The 23,367-nt window shown below is 38.7% G+C and overlaps 1 protein-coding gene across 1 annotated transcript; it reads right to left on the reverse strand.

The window, feature by feature from the left end:
* Nucleotides 1–4,556: 4,556 nt before the first annotated feature.
* On the reverse strand, nt 4,557–6,983 carry LOC127965260 (homeobox protein Dlx2a-like). The gene is made up of 3 exons (XM_052565958.1): nt 6,511–6,983; nt 5,951–6,135; nt 4,557–5,538 (listed from the first exon to the last, which is right to left on the reverse strand). Exons 1-3 carry the CDS (start codon nt 6,830–6,832, stop codon nt 5,257–5,259), a joined length of 789 nt encoding a protein of 262 aa, XP_052421918.1. The 5' UTR covers nt 6,833–6,983; the 3' UTR covers nt 4,557–5,256.
* Between the last annotated feature and the right edge of the window lie 16,384 nt (nt 6,984–23,367).

Here is a 23,367-nt window from a genome sequence, read left to right on the forward strand (position 1 = left end):
ACTAAATAAAAAAGCATTTTGATCATTAGCCAGTACAGTTATTAAATTAGCATACATTAATTTACAAAAACGTCATATTTTTCTCACTAAATTTTTGTCTTTTTATTTTTTTAACGACACCTCTGGCTGAACCACCGATTAATCTTGTGGTGGTTTCTGTAGCACAGTAATTCCTCCGACAATACAGGCACTTGTTTCTTTTCACTTTCGTTTAGCCGCTATGAGCTCTTTTCTGCTCTTGTGTGGTTGCTTTTGAAGGCCGTGTGTTAAGTGAATAATCGGGCAGGTGCCGCTCACAGAGGGGCAGCCGAAGAAAGACTGGGGCTGGGAGGGGGGCAGATGCAGAAAGGTAAAGAATGACGTGCTCAAAGGGTCTTTTGTTTGGGGCTGATGGTTTAACTGCGCATTTTAGGGAAATTCTGATGCAGAACAATAATAGAATAATATAATATCCAGTTAGCTATTATAGTGTTCTGTCGCGGATATATTCCTTCGATTCTATTCTTAATAGCAATTCACTTGTATAATTATTAATATTTATTAAATTAATAATGATATAAAAAATGCACAGTCTAAAATTGGATTTGGACAATAATATTTCAATGCATAAGATAGTCTATTAGAAATACTGTGAATTCAGTTGGCCTTGCATCTGCTGTTTGAGTGTTGAGTTCTTCCCATTGCAGTGGGTGCGGGGTGCAGCGATTATTGTGACAGATTTTGACACTCTTCATGTGTGGTCTTTAAAAATGTCCTGGTCAAAGCAGGAAATGGCCCCGCGCGCTCAGTGCTCCAGCAGTGCTCTCCAGATTAATACGCAGAGAACTATATATGTGCGCGTGTGTTATTGTTATTTAAACAATGTAGTAGTCCTATTATTATTATTATTATTCTTTACAGTCTCCGCCGTGGTGTTATAGATCACAATGCTTATTAATTCGTTTTATGATTTCAATGCTGCGTCCATTTTACCGGTTTCCAGAGTAAATTGCACTATTTTTTTATTTATTTATCTTCTCTCGAGAATTTCCAGGCGTCTAGCTAATTTTCAGAATAGGCCTTCACCTATATATTTTCTCGAACATTTGTTACATATTGGCTAATATTGATATGAATCAATGCAGCAACTTGTAGGCTACCGTGGATTTGACGAGTGTTAGAGTTAAATATAAATGTGAAATATGTCATTTCGCCCCCTAAAAATATTCCAAGCACAACTCTTGGGAAGGAATGAAAGAAGAAGCAGCGTTGTTCCGTCTCTTTCTCCGACATGCAGCTGTGGAGCAGAGAGGGTCAGCGTTATTTCACTCTATTCTCCTCTTGATTACGCGCAGGGCCCATCAAACCAGACATAATTACAGTCATTCCCTCCTTACTTATTCTAATGCAGCTTCCCATCTACGGGATAATTATGAGCAATTTTTTTTCGCACGTGGAATCTTTTGTTAACAAAAGAGATAGCGCACTGAAAGAAAATTTGCTGTGCGATGGGGGAAAAAAAGAAAAGGGAAAAAAGGCGAGTGAAATAGGTGCGCAGCGGTAGTTATAAGTAAGGCTGGCAAATTGCTTGCAGGTGTATACCGAGAGATTTGTCAATGGGAAGAGGGATCGAAATGAGCACAATGTCGGAGTGATGAAGGCAGAGGTGAAATTATAGAACAAGGGCTGCTTTATTTTCCACTGGATTCTATAGGCTAGACAAAATATCTCGCAATTTCAGACAGCTTTATTAATGAGGTAGACCACTCTAGTCTGATTCAAAGCAGCAAATGGTACAGCTACTATATTTTATTTTCTCCAAATAACCAAATAAGATTTTCCAGCTAAAAAAAAATAAAAAAATAATTTAGCCGCCAAATTCGTTCAAATTATCCAACAGTAGCTATTATTCGCTTAATGACGACGTTTTATTATTGTTACTTTTTGAAGAATGCTCCGGCGATATTTATATGTCTTCAGTGCTCCAGTATAATGCTCCTAACAACATTTCTAAATACTATTTTGCTCAGAGGCTTTCGATGCAAAGCGCATTTAAAACCACATCGTTTGACTCGTCATAATCATAATACATCATAATAACAAGTGCAAAAAATTGTAATAATAAAAAATAAATAAAAAGTTAAATAAAATGTTTAAAATGAATGCGCATCCTTCTTACCTTAATATGCAATAAACGCGAACACAAAGAGTGGCAGACGTAGCTATAAGATGCCTGTCAGTGTTGAGAGAAGCAGAAGAACAGGAGAAGAGCATCCAGCATCATGGCATAGCCTCGGCTCCTCCAGCATCATGGCATAGCCTCGGCTCCCCGGCTCCCAGGATCTGCCTCCTCTAGCTGGGCTCAGAGCTGACACGCTCTCCGAGCAGGAATGAAAAATCCTGCTTTATTTTCCCTCTTTATAGCTGATGGAAAAAATTGCTGATTATTAGCATAAATGTTTACTCCTCATTACGCTGATGACATTGTGCACTCGAGATCTTGGTAATCTTTGGGAAAATTATGAGTAATTTTTAAAAATTTAAAGCAGCAGTTACCATGCAATTCAGGATAATTTTGCGTTGGCTCCAAACGGATATAATTATCGCGGAGTCAAGATGTTATGCTAAAAACTATGCATTGATATTACCATTTATTATGTACATACAACTTTGACAATGTTGATGCTTGAAATAGCTGGAAATTGTCTTGCGCAAAAATTACAGTCCATATTAGGACATCTAAAATTGCGAAGAATTATATAGTAATTGCAGGCTTTCAGATCGGGGAGCCAGAATGCTCAACTGGAGCAATTGTGGATAAAATTACAGATCAGAGTATAAATTAGGGATGGGGTATGGCATTTTTCAAGTTGTCTACAGGATTCCGGAAGTGTCTGAAACCACAGCATTGCTAATCTTTCAGAGAGAAAGACACGCGGAGCGTGCGCTCGCAGACAGCTCCAATACAGTTTTACATTCGTTTGCATTTGCAAGGTGTGACACTTGTCCACGTAGAACCACCTGAGTTAATAGACCTAATCCATGGCCATGTTTGCCAGATACACCGAGACAGCAAAAATACAGGCTGACAGAACCGGCGCAAAACCCGCTGGTGCATGTGGTTAAGCGTCTGGTTTGCTCTGCGTGTGGAATATGGGTTAACATGATCCGGTTTGCTCGGAGGGCTGTTGGGCTGCTGCACTTGATGTGATAGGCCTATTTTATTGTTCTTGATCGCGTTAAAACTTCCCAAGAGCTCGTCTCAAGGGACGCGTGGCGTGGGTAAACCCTTCTGCGTTAACAGCGCGTTAATGAGGCCTTTAGCGCTATTGGTTAAACACGGCAGTCCCGTTTCCCGTAATGTTTATACTGTTGAACGGATAAAGTCTGGACCTTGTGGATCTCTGTAGGGCACATTTCAATACGGGCGTAGTCTCAGCCCGGGGCGACACCATAACATCTTGTAATGTGGCAATCACCGACAGGATACATCCTCATCACATGCGTCTGCTTTATTGCTCATGAATCCTCAAATAAACTGATTCATGCGAGACCAAAAGGAACCAGTGTTACTTGTATCATTTCAAAAGGAACAAGGGATATTAAGCCACAAGCTGTGACACTTGTCATACATAATTAATAATAGTCCATGCCTGCTCTGTAATAAAAGAGGTCATGGTTATGTTATTATAACTTAAAAAAAAAAGAAATAAAAAAAATCTTTTTTTAAATTGTGCATGCTTTTGTTTTGACAACGCGTTTGATTTTAAGGAATTAACACTTTTAGTTTTGTCGCTTATTCGTTTGAAGTGATGCATTGCATGTGCATGCGTCGGTTTCAGCATGACGCATGACTCAAATTCCCCTGCACATAATTCGGCATTTTGTTTTCCACTAAATTAACTAGTTTTTTCTTTGTTATGCGGCGTGGAAAATTAATGTAGGCTACAGGGCAGTCAAGTCCCTGTTACAAAGGCCTCGCATTGTGCGTGGGCTGGTGGAAGTTGTGAGAAATGTTTCCACGTTGTTTAGCTCGGGGCATTTGTGAGACTGCCTTTTTGGCTGCGCTGACTTCATAAAACGTCTGGAGCGCAGAGCTCTGACTCCAGAGAGTCTGAACCCAGCAGAACGCCTTCATGCCGGGGCGTGTTTGCGCGCTCATTCCCAGCCCCAGGCGCTTCTGTCGGCCTCCTCCAGCCTTTGTCCTCAACTTTTATGAATCCGAAAATGTATGAAAATAGTCAGACTATATAGTGCCTATAGTGAATTTAATGAAGAACCTTGTTTATGCTATTCTCTTGACATACTTATTACAGAGTAACCTGGACACACCTGTCACGTTAGTCAACAAAAGGTAGCCTAAATTTGTGGGTTTTGTGGGAAACATTTACAAGAAGTTGCATCGCGTCTCGAGCCAGACTTATTAAAGACTAGAGACTCAACTGGCGCCGAAGCAAAAAGAAGAAGGCGTGGACAGTTCTGTGAAAAAAGAAAAGAAAAACCCTACCAACAGCGAACCAAGGAGAGAAAACAAACTACATTCGTAATCCCCAAAGAATAGACGCATATAAAATGCATTAACATGGAAGGTTTCATTTTATTTAAATAAGTCTGAATCATTATAGTGTCAGAAATGTTCATTCGGTTTTCAAAATAAATAGCCTAAACAAAGTACTCCAGAAAAAATACCCCTTTACATGTGAACATGACTTTAGGACAATCAGTAGCTTACGAGTGTTTTTCATTAGTGTTTTGTCCTTATTATTAAAAACCGTGAGAGCCCTATGTGATACACGAATGACAACAGTATTAAATAGACGTACAGAGATTTTCAACTTACTTTACGCACTAAATATAAAACGAACAAACAGACTAAAAACAAATCAAAGACAGGCGCATGAAACACATTTACTGTGGAGAGGGACAGATAAGTTATTTTCAGAAGGCACCGAACAGCTTCAGGTTGTGCTACATGTGCTCTTTCACCCTGCTGCAATATTCACTCCGTTAATGTCCGCATGAGCTCTCTAGGCTTTGGATAATAGTAGTTCACCGAACAACTGGTTTTAATCCCATTGAACAAAATAAATAAATACAAAAATAATTGTAGCCTATATGATTTTTTAGTGTCTGCTTGTTGACGACATAGCATGAGAAGAAACAGTGTTACGCCCAAAACGCACTGGCAATGATCAACGTGGCAATGGTCCTACTGGAAAACAGGCCTAAAAGTCATCTGATGCAAGTTCGCAAAATGAAGTTTTAGAGTCTGTCGAGTCAAAAAATGGTCCCGGCGCTGACAGGTGTGTTGTGGTGAAGCGGCGGCTGTAGATGGCTCGTGGAGGAGTACCAGGGGTAGTTAGTCAGAAAGGAAGCGGTGGTCGTGCTCGGGGGGCTGCTGCTCTGGGACAAACCCGTGTGAAAGTCCCAGGACGCGCTGAGAGGCGGCGAAGCCTGAGCTGGAGACCCGCTGGAGGCCACGTGCTGCTCGGCCGGGATTTCTCCACTTTTCCACAACTTCTTAAACTTCGAACGACGATTCTGGAACCAGATTTTAACCTGAAAAAACAAGGACAACTCAGTATCTCGAACAGCATTGTAAGGAACTGCTGTTAATAATATTTTACAAAATACGATTTTATTATTATTATTATTATTTTTTTTTTATTTTTTTTTTATTTTTTTTTTAATTATTATTACCTCTGCCTATTTAGTTACAATTTTAAATGTTGTTACAGTTTTGATCACTACAAAATTAAAGGACGGGAATAAGGTGTCTGCTAATATTATTATTATTATTATTATTATTATTATTATTATTATTATTGTTGTTGTTGTTGTTGTTGTTGTTGTTGTTGTTAAACCATATTTTCTTAGGTCAGAAATTAATTAGCATTTAACTATATCAAAAAAATAAAAAAATAAAAAATAAAATAAAAGTAAAAAAAAAAGAAGTTTTAGGAAGCTGTACCTGTGTCTGCGTGAGGCCCAGAGAAGCGGCCAGCTCGGCTCTCTCGGGCAGAGCCAGATACTGAGTCTTCTGAAACCTCCTCAGCAGAGCCGCCAGCTGGAAACTCGAGTAGATAGTACGAGGTTTTCTGACTTTCTTTGGTTTTCCATTAACCATCCGAATTTCCGGTTCACTTTCCTCTTTTTCTGGGGGAGAAAACACACAAACGTAGATGTAAATACGCCTTGAAAGGGCCGGAGTTGTCCCAAACTAATATTTTAAAATTGTAATAACTTCAGGAGGCTTTCAAGATTGCTGCAGAGTGACACTTCATTTTCATTCTACACCAAAAATAACAAATGTATCATAATTTCAAATCAATATTTGAGGTCGCAGATGTAATAATTAATAGAATGCGCAATTAAAGGAATCTCGTCAAAATTAGGATTAATGCATTGCATTAAACGTCGCTCTATGTTTACTGTTGCTCAGTAATTATGCACACACATAGGCTAACATTACCGGCCAGTTGTGACCATAAGTTAAAACGCAAAGTGAGCAAGAGAGGGAGAGATATTTACCAGCATCCGCAGGAGCTGCTGAGGAGCAGGAGCCGAACGTGCTGTAGGAACCAAACGCGTTGCTGAAGCCCAGCTCATATGACTTAGTGTTGTACTGGACGCTGTTCATGCTGTTGTTCTGGTACTGGTAAGAGCTGATCTGGCCGTATGGAGAGCCCGCGCACTGCCCGGCCTGCTGGTTATTGTTATAGTAGCTGCTGTCGGTGGCGGTGGACACCGGAAGAGTCGGGGATTCCTGGGATTTGTGCAGACTGTGGTAACTGCTGGAGGTAATCTGGTTTGCATGCATATCTGTACTGAGGCTGTCAAAAACTCCAGTCATGTTTTTCGTAACGCAAAAATACTTCAACGCAAGTCCAACGAATGAGCGAACCCATAAAATCTCTCCTAACGCGCAAAACTAAATAAGGTTTCTGAGTTGTGTTGCATTCCACTTTGGAGCGACGCAAAGCAGAACTGTGATTGTCTGTCAGCAGAGATGCGGGAGGACGGACATTTATCGCGCGTCACGGGGGAGGATGAACTTGTGCGCGTGAAGCAGCCAATGAATGCGGGATACACACTGCTCACTGATGCACGCTCACGGTGATGGTTAACTGCAATACTCTGTGCTGCATGAAAACACACTTCATAGTGCTTTCTTTAAAAAATTAAACATTGATTCATATTTCACGCATAAGTCTATATTCTGATTACATGCACTTCTTATGTATCCCCATAATGTTTGTTGTTTTATTATTAATCGTTCAAACCAACGCGCACAGTTGGCTGCGTTTGAATTACGGTTACCTTTAAAATAGGTTAGCAAATTGGCGCATGCCTGGAAAGCAAATACAATGGATTCAATGTTAAATACAACGCTTCTTCTTAATATAGAGAGGTGATTTCAACCTAGCAATTAGAATTTAGACTTGGGGTTTGTTTTAGGTCTTAAACAACACTAAGGCACAGCTCTTTTCTGCATGGCATCCTGACCTGAGCGACACCTGTCGGTGAGAGTTTACTACTGTCGTCCTATTAAAACTCATTCTAAAAATAAAGTATCTTATCATTTTAGACAAATGCTTATGACATCGATTAAGAGTATCTGGCTAAATAAGGTGTCCAGATAACGTCGACAGAAGTAGAATAATATATATCGACTGTAAAATAAAGGGCAGTCCATTCTGCATAAAATTTTATCTTTAATTTTGGGGTTTAATAGATTTCAACTATAAGCCAAGTAAAAGTTATAGTATGTTACCTTGACTCTTTATGTTGCATGTTTGCAAAGAAACAGATCAGAGTCTGAATTCTCTTTGAAAGGTCATTTAAATAGCAACAGCACCTCTACTGACAGTGTGCAGGATCACATCAGTGCAGTGACCACCAGAGGAAGCGAAATTGTGCCTCTAATCCTGAGGCTCATGAATATGAATGCGACTATATGACTTTCTCCCTGAAGGTTTGTGTCCAGTGTCAAACTGGAAAATCAGATTAACTTTAATTCCCAAAAAACGCCATCATTTTAGATTGAAAACGTATACGCTGTAATAATGAAGCGACACATTTGTACTAGATGTGTGAAATTAATGTGGATAAAAAATACACTCTGAGCCCCTTGCACAACTGAGAAAGTCAAAAAGGGTTAGGTTGTGCCCTACTCAGCCTCAGCTACGAAACTGTCGCATTATACTACAGCAAAGGCTAAGCTCATTAATACTATTAGTTTCTGCGAATTAAGCAACGCCAGAATGACCTAATGACGCACCAAGATTAAAAGATGTACTTCTTGGCCCCTGGCAGCAGTTACAGCAGTGATCCCGCAGGTGTCTCTGCTCCCCGCGCAATCAAAACAACAGCAGCTCGGTTTTTTTTTTTTCTCGTTTTTTCACGGCCTAATGCACCGACTTACAGTTAGCACGATTTACAAACCTTTTGTCTGCGTTGTCTAATATGCATAAGTACAAGCTAAATGTTATTACATGTTATAATGCATGATATCTGAATATCTTTGTCAAACTAAATGTTTTGTTCTGCATAGCAGTCAGTCACATATGAATAGAGAGTAGAATAGATATAACAACAATAATAATTCGGTTCGTAAAAATATGAATAATGGAATAAAAATCTGCTTTACAAGTGATGGCCATAAATGGGGGCATAAAATCCTTACTGTTTCAAAAGCATAACCACAAGAGATAAACAATATGATCACGTGGTTTAGTGTGAGGAAATCACTTACTCATCTTTTGTGAGTGAAGTTATTTCCAAATGTAGCCAACAACTTTGCTGCCTTCTTGACAATGTAATGGCATAAACTACAAAACAACGATTTAAACAGATTTCCAGTTCACTGAGTTTTAAGAGATGAATTAAAGTGCTTTTATTAAATTATACGTTTTATATTTCTGCCCTTAAAAAAAACTTCCATTGTATGTGTCACATTAAGTTGATGTAAGGAACACGGAGCCGTGGATAAACATAAGAGTCTTTAATAGTATCCAACACAGAGGGTAAATCCAACACAGGGAACAGGAGGTAGACACACGTACATCACTGGTAGACCAGACAAACACCAACTGAACAGACTGGAGATAATAAACGCAGGATAACGAGGGACAAAATCACGCAGATCCAGTACGTATCCAGACCAGATGGTGGATCAGCACCTAGAAAGGACCTCTACTGCCCTGAAAGACAGCGGAGACCAGGACAACTAGAGCCCCAGATACAGATCCCCTGTAAAGACCTTGTCTCAGAGGACCACCAGGACAAGACCACAGGAAACAGATGATTCTTCTGCACAATCTGACTTTGCTGCAGCCTGGAATTGAACTACTGGTTTCGTCTGGTCAGAGGAGAACTGGCATCCCAACTGAGCCTGGTTTCTCCCAAGGTTTGTTTCTCCATTCTGTCACCGATGGAGTTTCGGTTCCTTGCCACTGTCGCCTCTGGCTTGCTTAGTTGGGGTCACTTCATCTACAGCGATATCATTGACTTGATTGCAAATAAATGCACAGACACTTTTTAACTGAACAGAGATGACATCACTGAATTTAATGATGAACTGCCTTTATGTTGTATTTTGCTTAAAGCACCATATAAATAAAGGTGACTTGACAAAATAGACACAGCTTGAATAAAAAAAACACAGTTAACATGAGGAGAAACTGGGTCACGTGGAGCAAAACACACACAGACAGTCCAGAACCCTGATATATCGCCCCCTCCCGGAAAGCCCTTCCTCGCGCCATAGAAACTACATGGGGGGGGGGGGGGGGGGGTTCTGGAGGAGTACGGACACCCGGGAGGGGGCCATCAGACAGAGTCCAGAGAGGAGACAGGAGGGACCCGGAGCTGGAGGAGCCCAGCTGGACCCATAATATCGACCCACGGTAGAGCTGACGGAGGGAGGAGCCATGGAGAAGGAATGCCCGTGGACTACAGAGGGTCGACCAATGGGGGTGAAGGAGTCTATGGTGGATAGCCAACGAGCCAAGGGGATGCCGAGGTGACAGAGGTGGAGATCCATGGTGGAGCTGGAGCAACTGAGGACCAAAGTGGAACTGGCGAGAGTAAGGAGCCCAATGGAGCCAGTGGGATGAGGCAACAAGGTGCAGCTGGAGGAGCAGAGTCCATAGGCGATGGCGGGTTGATGCCAGACCAAGGCAGTGCTGGAGGGACGAGGGAGCCTGGTGCAACTGGTGGATCGACGGGTGACCATAAGGCGAGGGAGCTAGGAGCCATGTCGGAGCCTCTGGATCTACTGGCCGAGGCGGAGTCCAGGCTTTAGAGGCTGGAGGTGGAGTCAAGGAATGTATTCGGGTAGCCCTCTTCTCTCCGGTGTGGCACATTTGCTGTGTCATACTCAGCTCACCTTCAGCCACGGTGCAGGGGGCAGGGCTCCTCTCCACGCTCACACCATCCGTGGCTTTCTCCCTCATGTCAGGCATTGTCACCAGCTCTCGCACCTTGTCTGATGGGTTCGGCTCTGTTTCCGGTGCGATCCTCTCAGTCACTCGGCGTTGTGCTGACTCGTTGACCACGGTGTGATTAGGCTCTCCGTCATCAGTGGGGTCGAGCTGCCTGCTCTGCTGTGGCTCCCGAACCTCTAAATCCACCAGGGGTCCTGGAACAGGTACCGCTCTGGAGGCCTGCTGTCCCGTGTCTGTCCTAAGGGGACTCCAGAGCACCCCCACGCGCCCTCGGGAGGGGGGAGTAATGTCAGACTGTGTTCCTGTCTTGTGTTGTGTTTTCCTCCCCCAAGTTTCCCCTTGTGTTTCCTTATGCCCATTTTTGGTTATGTTTCTGTCCTCATTGTCTCATTATGTGTTAATTTGGTTCCTCCTGTGTTTGATTAATTATCTAGTTTTCTCCCCTTGATTAAGCCCTGTGTTGTTTTTTATCTAGCATCCGGCATTGAACGCCCATGCTGAGTTTCCTGTGTGTCACTGCCTACCTTGTTTAACCCCGTTTTTGAACTATATTACTTTGAGTTTACCACACGTCTCCTTGTTCCTCGTTTCACCACAGAAGGCAAGTGCTGTAAAATAAAAACAGTGATGAGTCAAAATTATTATTATTTTATTAGTATTAGTGTATTAGCGTATTGCAACAAATGCTGTCGATTGAGGTGAATTTGTCATGGAACCCAGAATATTTCTTTAAGTGTTATACATTTGCTCGAACAGATGGATTGAGGTTAGATTCTGCTAAAGAGCAAGCATGTTTTTCCTGTCTAACCCAGTCTGCTGATAGCCCTTGATGTGTTTGCAAAGACCTTTCGCTTAGATGCTGTAGTTATCTGTCAGCTTTATACTGACTGCAGTGTCACAGTTGACTCCTGTCTGAAAGTGCGTTCTTTTCTGAAATGCTGAGGTCAAGCATCTGAATCAGCGAGGATAAAAGCTGGAAATGAGCCAGTGGTTTGATATCTTGTCTTCTCACAAGGTGATACTAGCATCAACAGCAGTGTCATTGTGGTATCTGTTGACTTTCTCACGATGTATGCATATCCAGAAATGTGAACAAGTTTCAGTAAGGGAATCTATTTTCAATAGACAAGGAGAAAGAAGATGCATTAGTACACTGTAAAAATATCCTGATGAATTTATGGTAAAAAAATATGGCAGGTTGCCAGCAATATGGGATATGTTTTACAGCATATTTCACGAAGTGGTATAATGCAAATTATATATAGCCTCAAATTTAACATCCTTTTACTGTTTTTCACAGAGAAATATATGGTAACACAGTTAATTAACAGATTTTAACTATTACATTCTCTTCTGTAAACATAATAAACATCTTTTTTTCTTTGCTTACTACAGTTTTAACAGATGTGTAATTGAAGCACACTCTTGTTCATATTTCATGCTGGTTGACAGTGTTGTTAGCAGTGTAGAGATGTAGTCATCAAATACTCAGCTGCTGAATTGTCATATTCATATTCATACAGCAAATGTGTAACAAGACCTTGTTTTGAAAGTTTTTTCACAGACTGGTGACCCCTAATTGTGGTTAATGGGTATTTTCTGTTCAGAGGCTGTTGGTCAGGACAGACAGCGTATGTACGATGAGTAAATATTCAAACCGAGGCTTGTGAGGTGAGCTATTTATAAACAAAGAGCAGGGAGTTCACACGCAGCTGAAGAACTACATTAAAGAACAGTCTCAGTGAGTGTGACTTCAATTTTTTAACCTAACATCACAGTTTGGGCAGTTTTTATTTGGCAGGCACTTGTTATGGGTTGAGTAACTGGTGGAGCATGAGGCTAGTCATGGGTTAAATTTTTTAAAGCTTGCATATTTCAAACAAGCACCCTGAATGTGCTTTTTAGTAACTTACTTTAACTGAATATATATATATATATGTGTGTGTATGTGTGTGTGTGTGTGTGTGTGTGTGTGTGAGCTTGTTTAGGTGGTTAATGAGGACACAAATTTGTATAATGACATAGGTATGACACAGATATTACAATGAGGAGGTGGTTTATGAGGACATTTTTAGTTTCCCCGTAATTCAAAACGCTTATAAATCATACAGAATTAGATATTTTGAAAATCCAAAAATGCACAAAGATTCCTGTGAGGGTTAGGTTTAGGTGTAGGGTTGGGGTAGGGCAATAGAAAATACAGTTTGTACAGAATAAAACCCATTATGCCTATGGAGAGTCCCCATAAACCACATATACCAACATAAGTGTGTGTGTGTGTGTGTGTGTGTGTGTGTGTGTGTGTGTGTGTGTGTGTGTGTGTGTGTGTGTGTGTGTGTGTGCGTGCGTGTGTGGGTGTGTGTTTGTGTGTGTGTTTGTGCACAGTCGGAAAAATACATTTTTTATGTGTTTCCTCAGAAGTAATTTCATGACCCACCATGCTTACTTAAGATTAATCTATGTATAAAAACATATATGTGACAATTTCTATGGACAGCACTTTATGGGGTTTACTCATGTACTGTTTTCAGTCCATGCAACTGTGCGTTTGTCAGTCACATAACAGTTTTGTGAGATCTGTTTCTCCAGACAGTGCAGGCCAGCTGACACACTGTTCAGTCAGATGCAAATAACAAGATGAGGCAGGGAGCAGGTGGCATACCGGCTGATGTCAAAGCTGTGCGGATTTATGGTTGAGTTAGCAGAATATGATCCTTTAAATCATGTTGTCATAATAAAATCGACACTCTCTGTTGCATAACGCTTTCAGGACTATTCATGCTGAATCCACACAAGACTGGCGTCCATCCACAGCAGATCATTCACAGCTGTGTGAGGATTTTGGGACAGAAAGTCAGCAGAATTTTAAAAATGCTTTGTTTTTATTTTTAATATTCAATCTTAGTTTAATGTGAAAGGATTCAGAGAAACAAAAGTGTGACTAATGAAGACAAGTAATGGTAGTGGTCACTTCATCCGGACACAAATTCATCTGTTTGGAAATCTGACCTCAGCATTAATGTTTTATCAATCATACAAAAGCTCATGAATTATTTCACACACTCTCATATGGCTTTGACTCTCGTGTGTCTTTTAGAGAGTTGTTAGCTTGGAAAGACAAAAGAGACAAGATTGAGATTGAGATTGGATTCTGTTATTTGTGATTTCATGCATCGTAGTCACAACAATAAAGAAGAGTGACCTCGTTCTCTATTCACACTCTTCAGCTCAAAAACACAGAGAGGGAATGCATTATACTCTTTCAGTCTAGGAAAACTAATTGCTATACTGTTTTTTAGTCTATTTATTAGTACTTCATTATTATTTCAATTTAAATCTATGATTTATATGAAGTTTGCCAATCTGTCTACCAATATTTATGTGCTCGCCTGCCTACTTGGTTCAGCATTTTTGCTCTGCTCCTCCACCTCTGATAAAATGACAGCTATGAATATAATCCCATGTATGTTTTGTGTGTTCAAACGAAGTCAAAACTGAGCTTCACTGGACTGTAAAGAAGACTGACATCTATAACTTTACAAATGATTAAAGAGGACTTTGTGTGGAATGCATTGATACATGCTTAATAAACATTAAAAACACATTTAAAGTTCTTCATTAGGTATTCATTAGTCACCAGGGGTGAATACTGTAGTGAGGGGTCAAAGGTGAAGACCACTCTTACAGTCATCATCAATCACAGGCAGCAGATAAAGCGTACAGGATATACAAAACCACACAAGAGACTCTACAAGCTATTGTGACTTGTCTTTAATCAGTGGGATAACCTCAGAGTCTTCCCAGCATGCTCTCTTTTCCAGGACTGTTGAGAATTTCTACTGTTTTTCCATCATTGGAGCACCAAGCCTAAATATCCTAGGATCGATAACAAGTGGGGGAGGTGCAAGAGTCTGCCGAACGAAATCCTGCCCGGGTTTACATTAATGGCTCCAGAGAGCAGAGCATGTGACGAATAAATCAAGTCCAGCACGTCCCTGTTCCTCCTCCTGTATCTGCCTTAACACACAGTTAAATGAGCACACAACAGAACACGCACATCTTCATTTTTACACCACACAATCGGCACCACCATTAGAAACAATCACATATTTCACCTTTAGTGATTTTGATGATGGTCAAATGCATCAACAGAAACTCGGCATCTGTAGGCTACTAATTAAAGATTTAGGACTACATTTAAGATTTATGCACTGATTGCATATTTAGTTTCAGTAACACTTTTTTTTGAGGACCAGTTCTCATTATTACAGAGTTGCTTATTAGCATGTAAATATTAGCTGTATATTAGTACTTACAAAGCACATATTGATACTTTATTCTGCACGACCATATTCTAGATCCCTTTATCCACCCCATACCTAAACATAACTTCTACCTTAACTATTAATAAGCAGCAAATTAAGAGTTTATTGAGGCAAAGGACAAAAGTTAATAGTTAGTTAGTAGTGAGAATTTGACCTTAAAATAAAGTGTGTTCAAAATGTCGATCCATTTGGATTACATCGTTTTACTATAAATAGGGGAATAAACCTAATATTTGTCAGTCATACATAAACAAAACAGGTAAAATGTATTGTTCAAGTTATTATGTATTTTTAAATGTAATTAAAATAATCATATTTTTTAAATGCACATTGCATAGAATCAGCATAAATCTGTCAACTGTCCATATGAATTTAGGCCGAAATATTTATTTCGAGTGTTTTATGGATGTCTGATGCAATGTCATCGTCAAAATCCTCACCAGTTTCCAACCTTGACATCCATCAGTTAAAGTGACACAGAAAGTGAGATACACTGTCAGGACAGACAGCATGTATAAGTTCATCAGTGTGTTTGTTCAGCATCAGAGACAGGCATGACATCCTAATGCAGATCAATGGACACAATGCACTCAGGGGTATTACAATTATTCACAAGCCCCAACATGAGGGTGCCATTTATTATCTTTAAATAGATTCAAAAGTACTAAGGCTGTTCGTGACTGATTTGCATAAGCAGCGTATGTCAATTTGCAAAACTTTTGCAAGATCCACATTTGCTTCTGTTGCATTTGGGATACAAGTAGGTTTAGGTAGAATTTACAGTTGTCTTAGGGTTAGAGTACCGTCAACAGTGTAATTACAGATGCAATTACATGCATGCATTTCCAATGTAAGAACAATCTAAAAACATACTGATTTTCGGTAACACTTTATGGTTACATTTTATTTTAAGGTGTCCTTGTTACAGTGTAATTATACACTTAAGTACTAAGTAATATTAATTACCTATATGTACTTACTATGATTAATGTTAGGATTAGGGTTACTTGCATGTGCAGAGTAAGTACATGTAACATGTAACAGGGACACATTAAAATAAAGTGCTACCCTCTCATTTTACAGTGTCCTTGTTACACGTGTTCAATTCAATTCAAGTTTATTTGTATAGCGCTTTTTACAATACAAATCGTTACAAAGCAACTTTAAAGAAAATTATGTTTCTACAATATTTAGTAGTAGCTTATAAGTGGTGACTGTCGGTTTGTGCACGTTTGAGAGGATTTTAGAAAAAAAAATATAATAATAATTTTTACATGTGACATGTAATTACTATAGTAATAACTACAAATAATTACATAATTACTTAATAACGCTAAACTAAAACCTAATTTTAACCTCAACCTTATCCTAAGTAAATATTGTTAAATATTCAGTACTTAGTACTTAAATGTATTAATGGACACATAAAAATAAAGTCTATCAGTAGTTATTAGGGATGGTAAGATAAACCGATTCACAGCGGTGCATCTGTAGAAAAGTTAACAATGTGATGCATCGATTTAAAGAAATGTGTGCAATTGTATTGTGATGCATTGCTTGCATCAGTAAAAAAAACTAGTTATTTATGTATACTTATTAGTTTATGGGTTATACTTTTATTATTTAGAAAGTGACTATTTAGATTATTTAGAGAGTGATTTCTCCTTTCTAAATGTGTTTCACAAGCGTGTTCTCTAATCACCGCTGCTGCTACGTGAATGAATGATCAGAAAAACTTATTGGCCGATGCCGATATTTGAAAAATGACAAATATCAGCCGATATATCGGCCTTAGCGATTTATCAGTCCACCACTGGTTGAGACGCACTGTGTTAAATTCAAATCAGATCACACTACATCCCTAATAGTTCAAGACTTAATACATTTGTTTTTGTTTTTGTTTTTTTTTGTTTTTGAACTGTTTTCAAAGCTCCCCATGTGTCTTGGCCCCTCTCATTATCTAACGTCCTTCATTTCTTGGTCTTATTCTTACAGGCTGGACACCTGTAGATCTGAAGATATACAGTTGTAATGAGCAGATGCTAAGCCTTATCAGTTAGTGTTATCACACATACAGTGTTCCTGTGGCTCAGTGGTAGAGCATTGCGTAAGGTCGTGGGTTCGATTCCCAGGGTACACACATACTAGTAAAAAAACATGTATAGCCTGAATGCACTGTAAGTCGCTTTGGTTAAAAACGTCTGCTAAATGCATAATTGTAAAAACAGTTTTCCCTCACACTCAGGTAAGGTAACTGTTGTAGTAGTTGTGTAGTAGTTGCATTTAGGTCCTCAGACTAATGCATATGTAAAATTGTCAATATTTTCAAACAGCATGTTGATATGTCCTGCGAGAGCACCAGACCTCACTGAGCGATTCATCTCATGACCTAAGCATCAAACCCTGCAGTTCAATTCTGTCAGGTTACTCAAACATGCTGGCCATGTGTGGAGCGGAACAAATGAGAAAGTACACAGCTAGTTAATGCTCGTTCACCCCAGTTCCTGCTGTTGAGGAAATCTAGCAGGGTCAAGAAATCTGGTGTTTGCACAGGATGCTGTTTTACTCTGTTTACAGCTCACATAGACACAATTAACTGCCGGTGTTGACTCTGAGCAGAGAAAGGAGAGAGAGTTTGATTGAGACTGTAAGGGGAACTGCTATTGTTGACTGTGAAGAGGAATACAGTTTTATAATGTTGTGTTGATAGAGTAAAACATCAGCGAAAACAGAAGGACAACAGGAAACTTCATGCTTCGTCAGTGATAATGATAAAGCACTAGTTATGCATTCCGACAGTAAAATGTCTGAAATATGTGTGAATATTGTTATATTATATCACATCACATTATATTATATTTATAATAACATAAAAGGGTTTACAGGACAAAATAACCTATTATAAAGGAAGGAAATATCATTTCACTTCTATTTTATAATTTGATTTGTGTTGATGTCAGTTGATGTTAAATGATAATACATGGATTTTTATACATATAATAGATAATTATATATATATATATATATATATATATATATATATATATATATATATATATATATATATATATATGTATGTATATATATATATATATATATATATATACATACATATATATATATATATATATATATATATATATATATATATATACATACATATATATATATATATGTGTGTGTGTGTGTGTGTGTGTGTGTGTGTGTGTGTGTGTGTGTACATTTCCAATATACCTACAAGATTCACAAATGTACTACAGATTCTGCTGCTTTTTAATTGTTGTAGTATATGCCCTATAAGTATTTGTTATTGTTATTTTAAATTGTTTGTTAATAATGAGTGGTTCTGTATTACAGATGCTCTGAAATGTTTTATCATTATCCAAAGCAAACCTTACATTTTGTCATGAACTGGCTCTTGTTCTTGTGTTTGGTGCTACTTCCTGTCTAGAGTCATTTGTAGTCAACTTATAATCCTATTGTTTCATTGTTCTTTATGATTGCTTCCACGGGTGTTTCTTGTTACCTGTCATCCTGTTAGCTTCTCTGTGTATACATTCGTCTTTGTCAGTCGTTGTCCTTGCTAATATTGTTTCTGTTTCCTGGTTCCACTGATTGCATTTGGCTCCTACCTCGGCTCCTCTTTGAATTTCACATTTTGTCTTTATTTTCATTTGCAGGCATGTCATCTGTGGCATAATGCTGACTACAAAACATTTATCTGCTTTTCACATGCCTCATAAACATTGTGGTAAATTCCACGTGATTAGCACAAGAATACAAGAAAATCAGTTCAGTACCATAGTGAAAAATAAATATACGAAAATGGATTTGAAATGCATTTATTTCCTGCTAAGTATGCTACCAATACATTTACATATGTATGTACCTAATAAAAATACCCTGCAATTGTACTTTTAGTATACTCAACCGGTGAATTTAAAGTCCAGCTCAATGCACATTAATTGTGTGAAAGTGCTGAAGTTCAACTAAAGATATACTGACGTATGTGTGATTGTGCTAAAGTGGAACTAATGCAAGTATAATTCAGGTACATTTTAAATGTCTTGCATTTAAAGAGCATGCAATCCTCATCAACAGTGACATTAAAACACATTTTAGACTTAATATTAAGAAATGTGGATTGTGCACATGTAGTACACCAAATAAAGTTTAATTATAATCTTTTAATCAGTAAGTCTTGAACAATATATAATGTTAACAGACAAACTAAACTTAGTATTAAATACAAATTTACTTATTTTAGTAGGGTAGTAAAAAAACAAACAAATGAAAAAAAAAACCCACATAAATCAAATAATAATATATTAACCTATTTTAAGAATTGATGCACTTTATTGAAAGCTTCATGTTTCTGTTTTTAAACCAAAAGGATTGCAAAAAAGAGGGACGTGTCTAGGTTATTTTATGTGTTAATCAACAGTATATCACAAGCTCTCCCATCAGAATGCATGCAATCTTGGGAACAGAGGCAGATATGAAGCCCATGGTCACATGAGAAAACTATTCTGACAGTGTTCAGTGGTACACTAAAGAGTGTCTGCACACATTTATCCAGCAGATAGTGCTGCTTTCCTTTCAGCTCCTTTCCTTTTGACCTCAAGAGTGACCTCGCTTTACCACCCTGCAACCACAACAATGGGGATCCCCCACAATTCCCTGCGTCACTGGCAGGAGCGGTCTGAGAAGGAATGTGGTGATGTCCCAATGTTCTGGCATCCTCATTGTTCTGCACCCCCACCCCCGTCACTGCTGAACCAGAGCTGAGCTTTTGTGCTGCAGGAGCTGATTTACACAAAACCCCTGCTCTCTGTCACAACACTGGCTGATCAGGAAGCTCTCACTGAGATTCAACTCAGCACTTTAGCAAGCCACTGATGCAAGGAAAACGTCTTTTCCCTGGGCTCAAATCAAAGGTTGCATGCTTTACGCTTTACGCTTATGCTTTAGTTATCAATCTAATACCAGGAGGAGCTTTTCTGGTTTGGAAAAAGTCAGGTTACTTCTAACGCTCTAGAATGAAGTGTTAAATAATTGTTAGATTTCTAATGTTTGAGAAGACATGGGAATGCAAAACTAGATTTAGTTTAGTGAAATGACCCACGAGCACCTGTAGTTTTACAGATACTTTTAAAAGCAGCAGGTGAAACAACACCATGATGTTACTGAAGTTAAACCGGAGCGGAGGTGTCTGGGGACAGCTTTGTTATTCTGTCAGAGGATTCTCTGTTTCCTCGTCCTGATCTGATACATATGGAAATGAGTCAAGACTGTGTGCATCACAATGATGAAATCAATCTGTATGGTGGCCGCATACCGCTCGGTCCTTATGGAGATGAAAGCCTAATTTCCTCATCCTCGTTTTTTATTAGTCTAAGTGAATGGGGGAAAGAGTGAGAGAGTCCAACTCCCGTCCTCTAAAAGCTCTTTAACCATAACCCATCACATCTAAAAGCATTTAAAGAGGAATATGGTCGTTTTTGTTTCTGACGGACGGATTGATGTCAGATGTTCCTCAGTGTGACAGTGGGTTATTTCCATGTACATGCGTGTTTTGGTTCAGAAACCCCCAAAGTGAGTGTTTAACTATCAACAGCTGACACCTGCTAGAGGACAGGTGTATCTGTGGGGGGTTAAAGACAGCAGTGACTGATGCACACACTGTGATGTATCAATAGATATCTATATCAAATACATTTACATATAAAAATACCCTGATAATACAACTGATATTGTGCTTAATGCACTTTAATTGTGCTAAAGCAGTGTTACTAAAGATATGCTGAAGTATATCTGATTGTGTTAAAAGTGGATCTTTTGCAAGGATACTTCAGATACACTTGAAATATATTGTATTTAAAGACTGGTATCATTCAAATACCATACAGTCCTCATCAATAGTGACATTAAAACACATTTTAGGTTTAATATTAAGAAATGTGCGTTGTGCACAAGTAGTACTCCTAATAAAGTTTAGTTGTATGTTTTTACATCAGTACTGTACGTCTCAAGTGATATGTCAGTAAATATGTACGATACTATAAAAAGTGTTCAATAATTAGTTTTTTTTCAACTGCTTAAACACATTTTCAAAACTTTACCTTTTTATTTCAATTGAAGAATTGCACGCACAAAATGCCTCACATCTCTTGTAAAATGAAGCACTGCATTCAGAACATTCAAAGCAACTGTTTGCAAACACCTTTGCCGTAATATTAATTCCTGTTAGATTTTTGTTTATTGCATAAAGAATTGTGTTTTGTTTTGCAAAAGGTGTTTAATGCAGTTGTAAACTAAGTCAAAGGCCGAGACCTGTTTTGAGTGTTTAAGTGTCAGCTTTCAGAAATTGTGTGGAAAGTAAAGATTTTGTGTGTAAGCAGTTGGAAAAAAACTGTTGTGAGAAATGAATGTCCTTTAAATACATTACTTTTTTACTATGGTGTTTATCATTAAATTTTTTGTTATTTAACTTTATATTTCAATTTTAAACAATCACACAAGATTTATGACTGTGTCCCGAATGGCCTCACAAAGCACTAGCACACAAACCAACTATTATGCCTCTTTAATAATTATCTCCAAGTTAAATTTGAAGGTTTATTGAATGTACATCATCATAAGTAATATCTAATCCTCTTTTGAAAGATGTTATTAATGATTATGGACATTTTGTGTTCCCATAGGCCTACCAACAGTTGTTAAGCACTATTTGATACTATCAAGAAAGGTATATAGAAAACAAACCTCATTATCAGTCCATTTATGATATTCTCGAGCAGTTTGCCTGTGATCTGTGGTGAATGCACTGTGTTTGCTGCACAATGCGCTGATGATCCCGCCACATCTACTGGCAGGGTCAAATTCCCTGCAGAGGTCACACTTGTGGTCTCCAGTCTTTGGTCATGTTGAGAGACTGTAAGTGTGCATGCAGTGAATCAGCGCTGCTCCCACAACAGTGCCATTCACATTCCTCCTGCTCCCTGAGCTGTCATTGAGTGTGGGCTGATGAGTCAATGTCCTGCCGCTCAAGACTCAGATGACTCTGCTCTGACTTTCATTCTGCTGTGAGATTCGTGAGGCATTAGATCATTTGGCATTCCTTAAAGCAGTGTGTTTCAGACGGATACGGGCTGGCAGCGAATTGTTTTTCCACTTTAAGGTGGTGCCAAGGCACAAAAAATGTCATGATCTGAGAACAGGAAGGATGCAAAATCCTTGCACCCTTAACAGAACAATAATTCACAGCCTTTCTGTACTGACGGTTTGGGCTTTAATCATTATCTTACAAATGATTCTGATACCTCAAAGATTGCCAGTATAAGGGTGAATGCAAAGAAGATCACACAGGCCACACTTGAAGTCTTCCATCATCCAGCAAACCACATGTCTTAACCGCAGGAGGATCCTAACATATTGATCCGCAGAGGTGAAGCCATTGTTTTCTGTCATGGATGACGGTTATTAATTTCCTGAAAGAGAGCATTTACGGTAACACTCTTTGTGGCAAAATGATGATGATGGTGCACTTTATGCACCAGCCCAGATGAGAACTGATGACTGCATTCGGTCTGTGTGTGTGTGTGTGTGTGTGTGTGAGATCTCGTGTTGTTTCATTTCCAGGAAGAGTATTTCCAAATAAAAATATTGTAATCTGCACAGGTTAAGTGCAGCATCACAGACTAATGGGATTTTAGTGGTGGACAAGCAAATACATTGAAACAATAATTAATTTAGTATGTACTCCCTGACAATATGTTTACAGATTTGGTGGATTAAATTGCTTTTTTTTTTTTCAATTGCATGCTGCATCTAGAATGGTCTGCCTATGATTTATGATTTTAGATAAAAAGGTATCTGGATATATATATAGTTCTTATATAAGGAAGTTTCTTTTACCAACCAACCCTGCATTCATTTGATCAAAAATACCATAAAAGCAGTAATACTGAGACATTTTATTACAATATAACCATACCACATTTTTCAATGTGAATATGTTAAAATGTAAAAGAATTAATTTGAAATAGAATACTTTATTTGTAAAAAATGTTAGTCATTTTGTTCAATTTAATGTAACCCTGCTCAATAAAAATATGAATCAAAAAGACATATGTGGGGCACATTGTTTAGGTAATAGGTTAATTATAATATGTTCATTGTTTATCCAACATTTTTTTTTTAAATTGGATATAGGTTATTATTGTTGCATGTTGCATTCCTTTAACAAAAAGCAAAAAACTACAAAAAACGAAACTTCTCTCGGCCTGACACAAGCACATATCAGTGACCGCTGTTTCCTTACATCTACACATCATTCAGATGCAGTAGACTAACAGCCTGCAGTGAGCAGCTCAACACGACACACCACGAATGCTCTCATTAGCCTGTCGATGCATGCACACCTCGTAGTCCTCTTACAAGTCCATGCTTTCAAAAAAGCCCCGTCCCAAGTGGAACCCAAAGCTTTTTCGGCCTTCTTCCAGCTTTAAGCTTTAGTGATGTAATGCTGCTTTTACTATCAATTAGAGATGCTGCTTCAGTATGGGCTTAAGAGAACTGCAAATTGAGGATGATGTTCAGGAGCACCCTTCTAA

The sequence above is a fragment of the Carassius gibelio genome, chromosome B9 (genome assembly GCF_023724105.1).
Source record: "Carassius gibelio isolate Cgi1373 ecotype wild population from Czech Republic chromosome B9, carGib1.2-hapl.c, whole genome shotgun sequence".
Lineage (NCBI taxonomy): Eukaryota > Metazoa > Chordata > Actinopteri > Cypriniformes > Cyprinidae > Carassius > Carassius gibelio.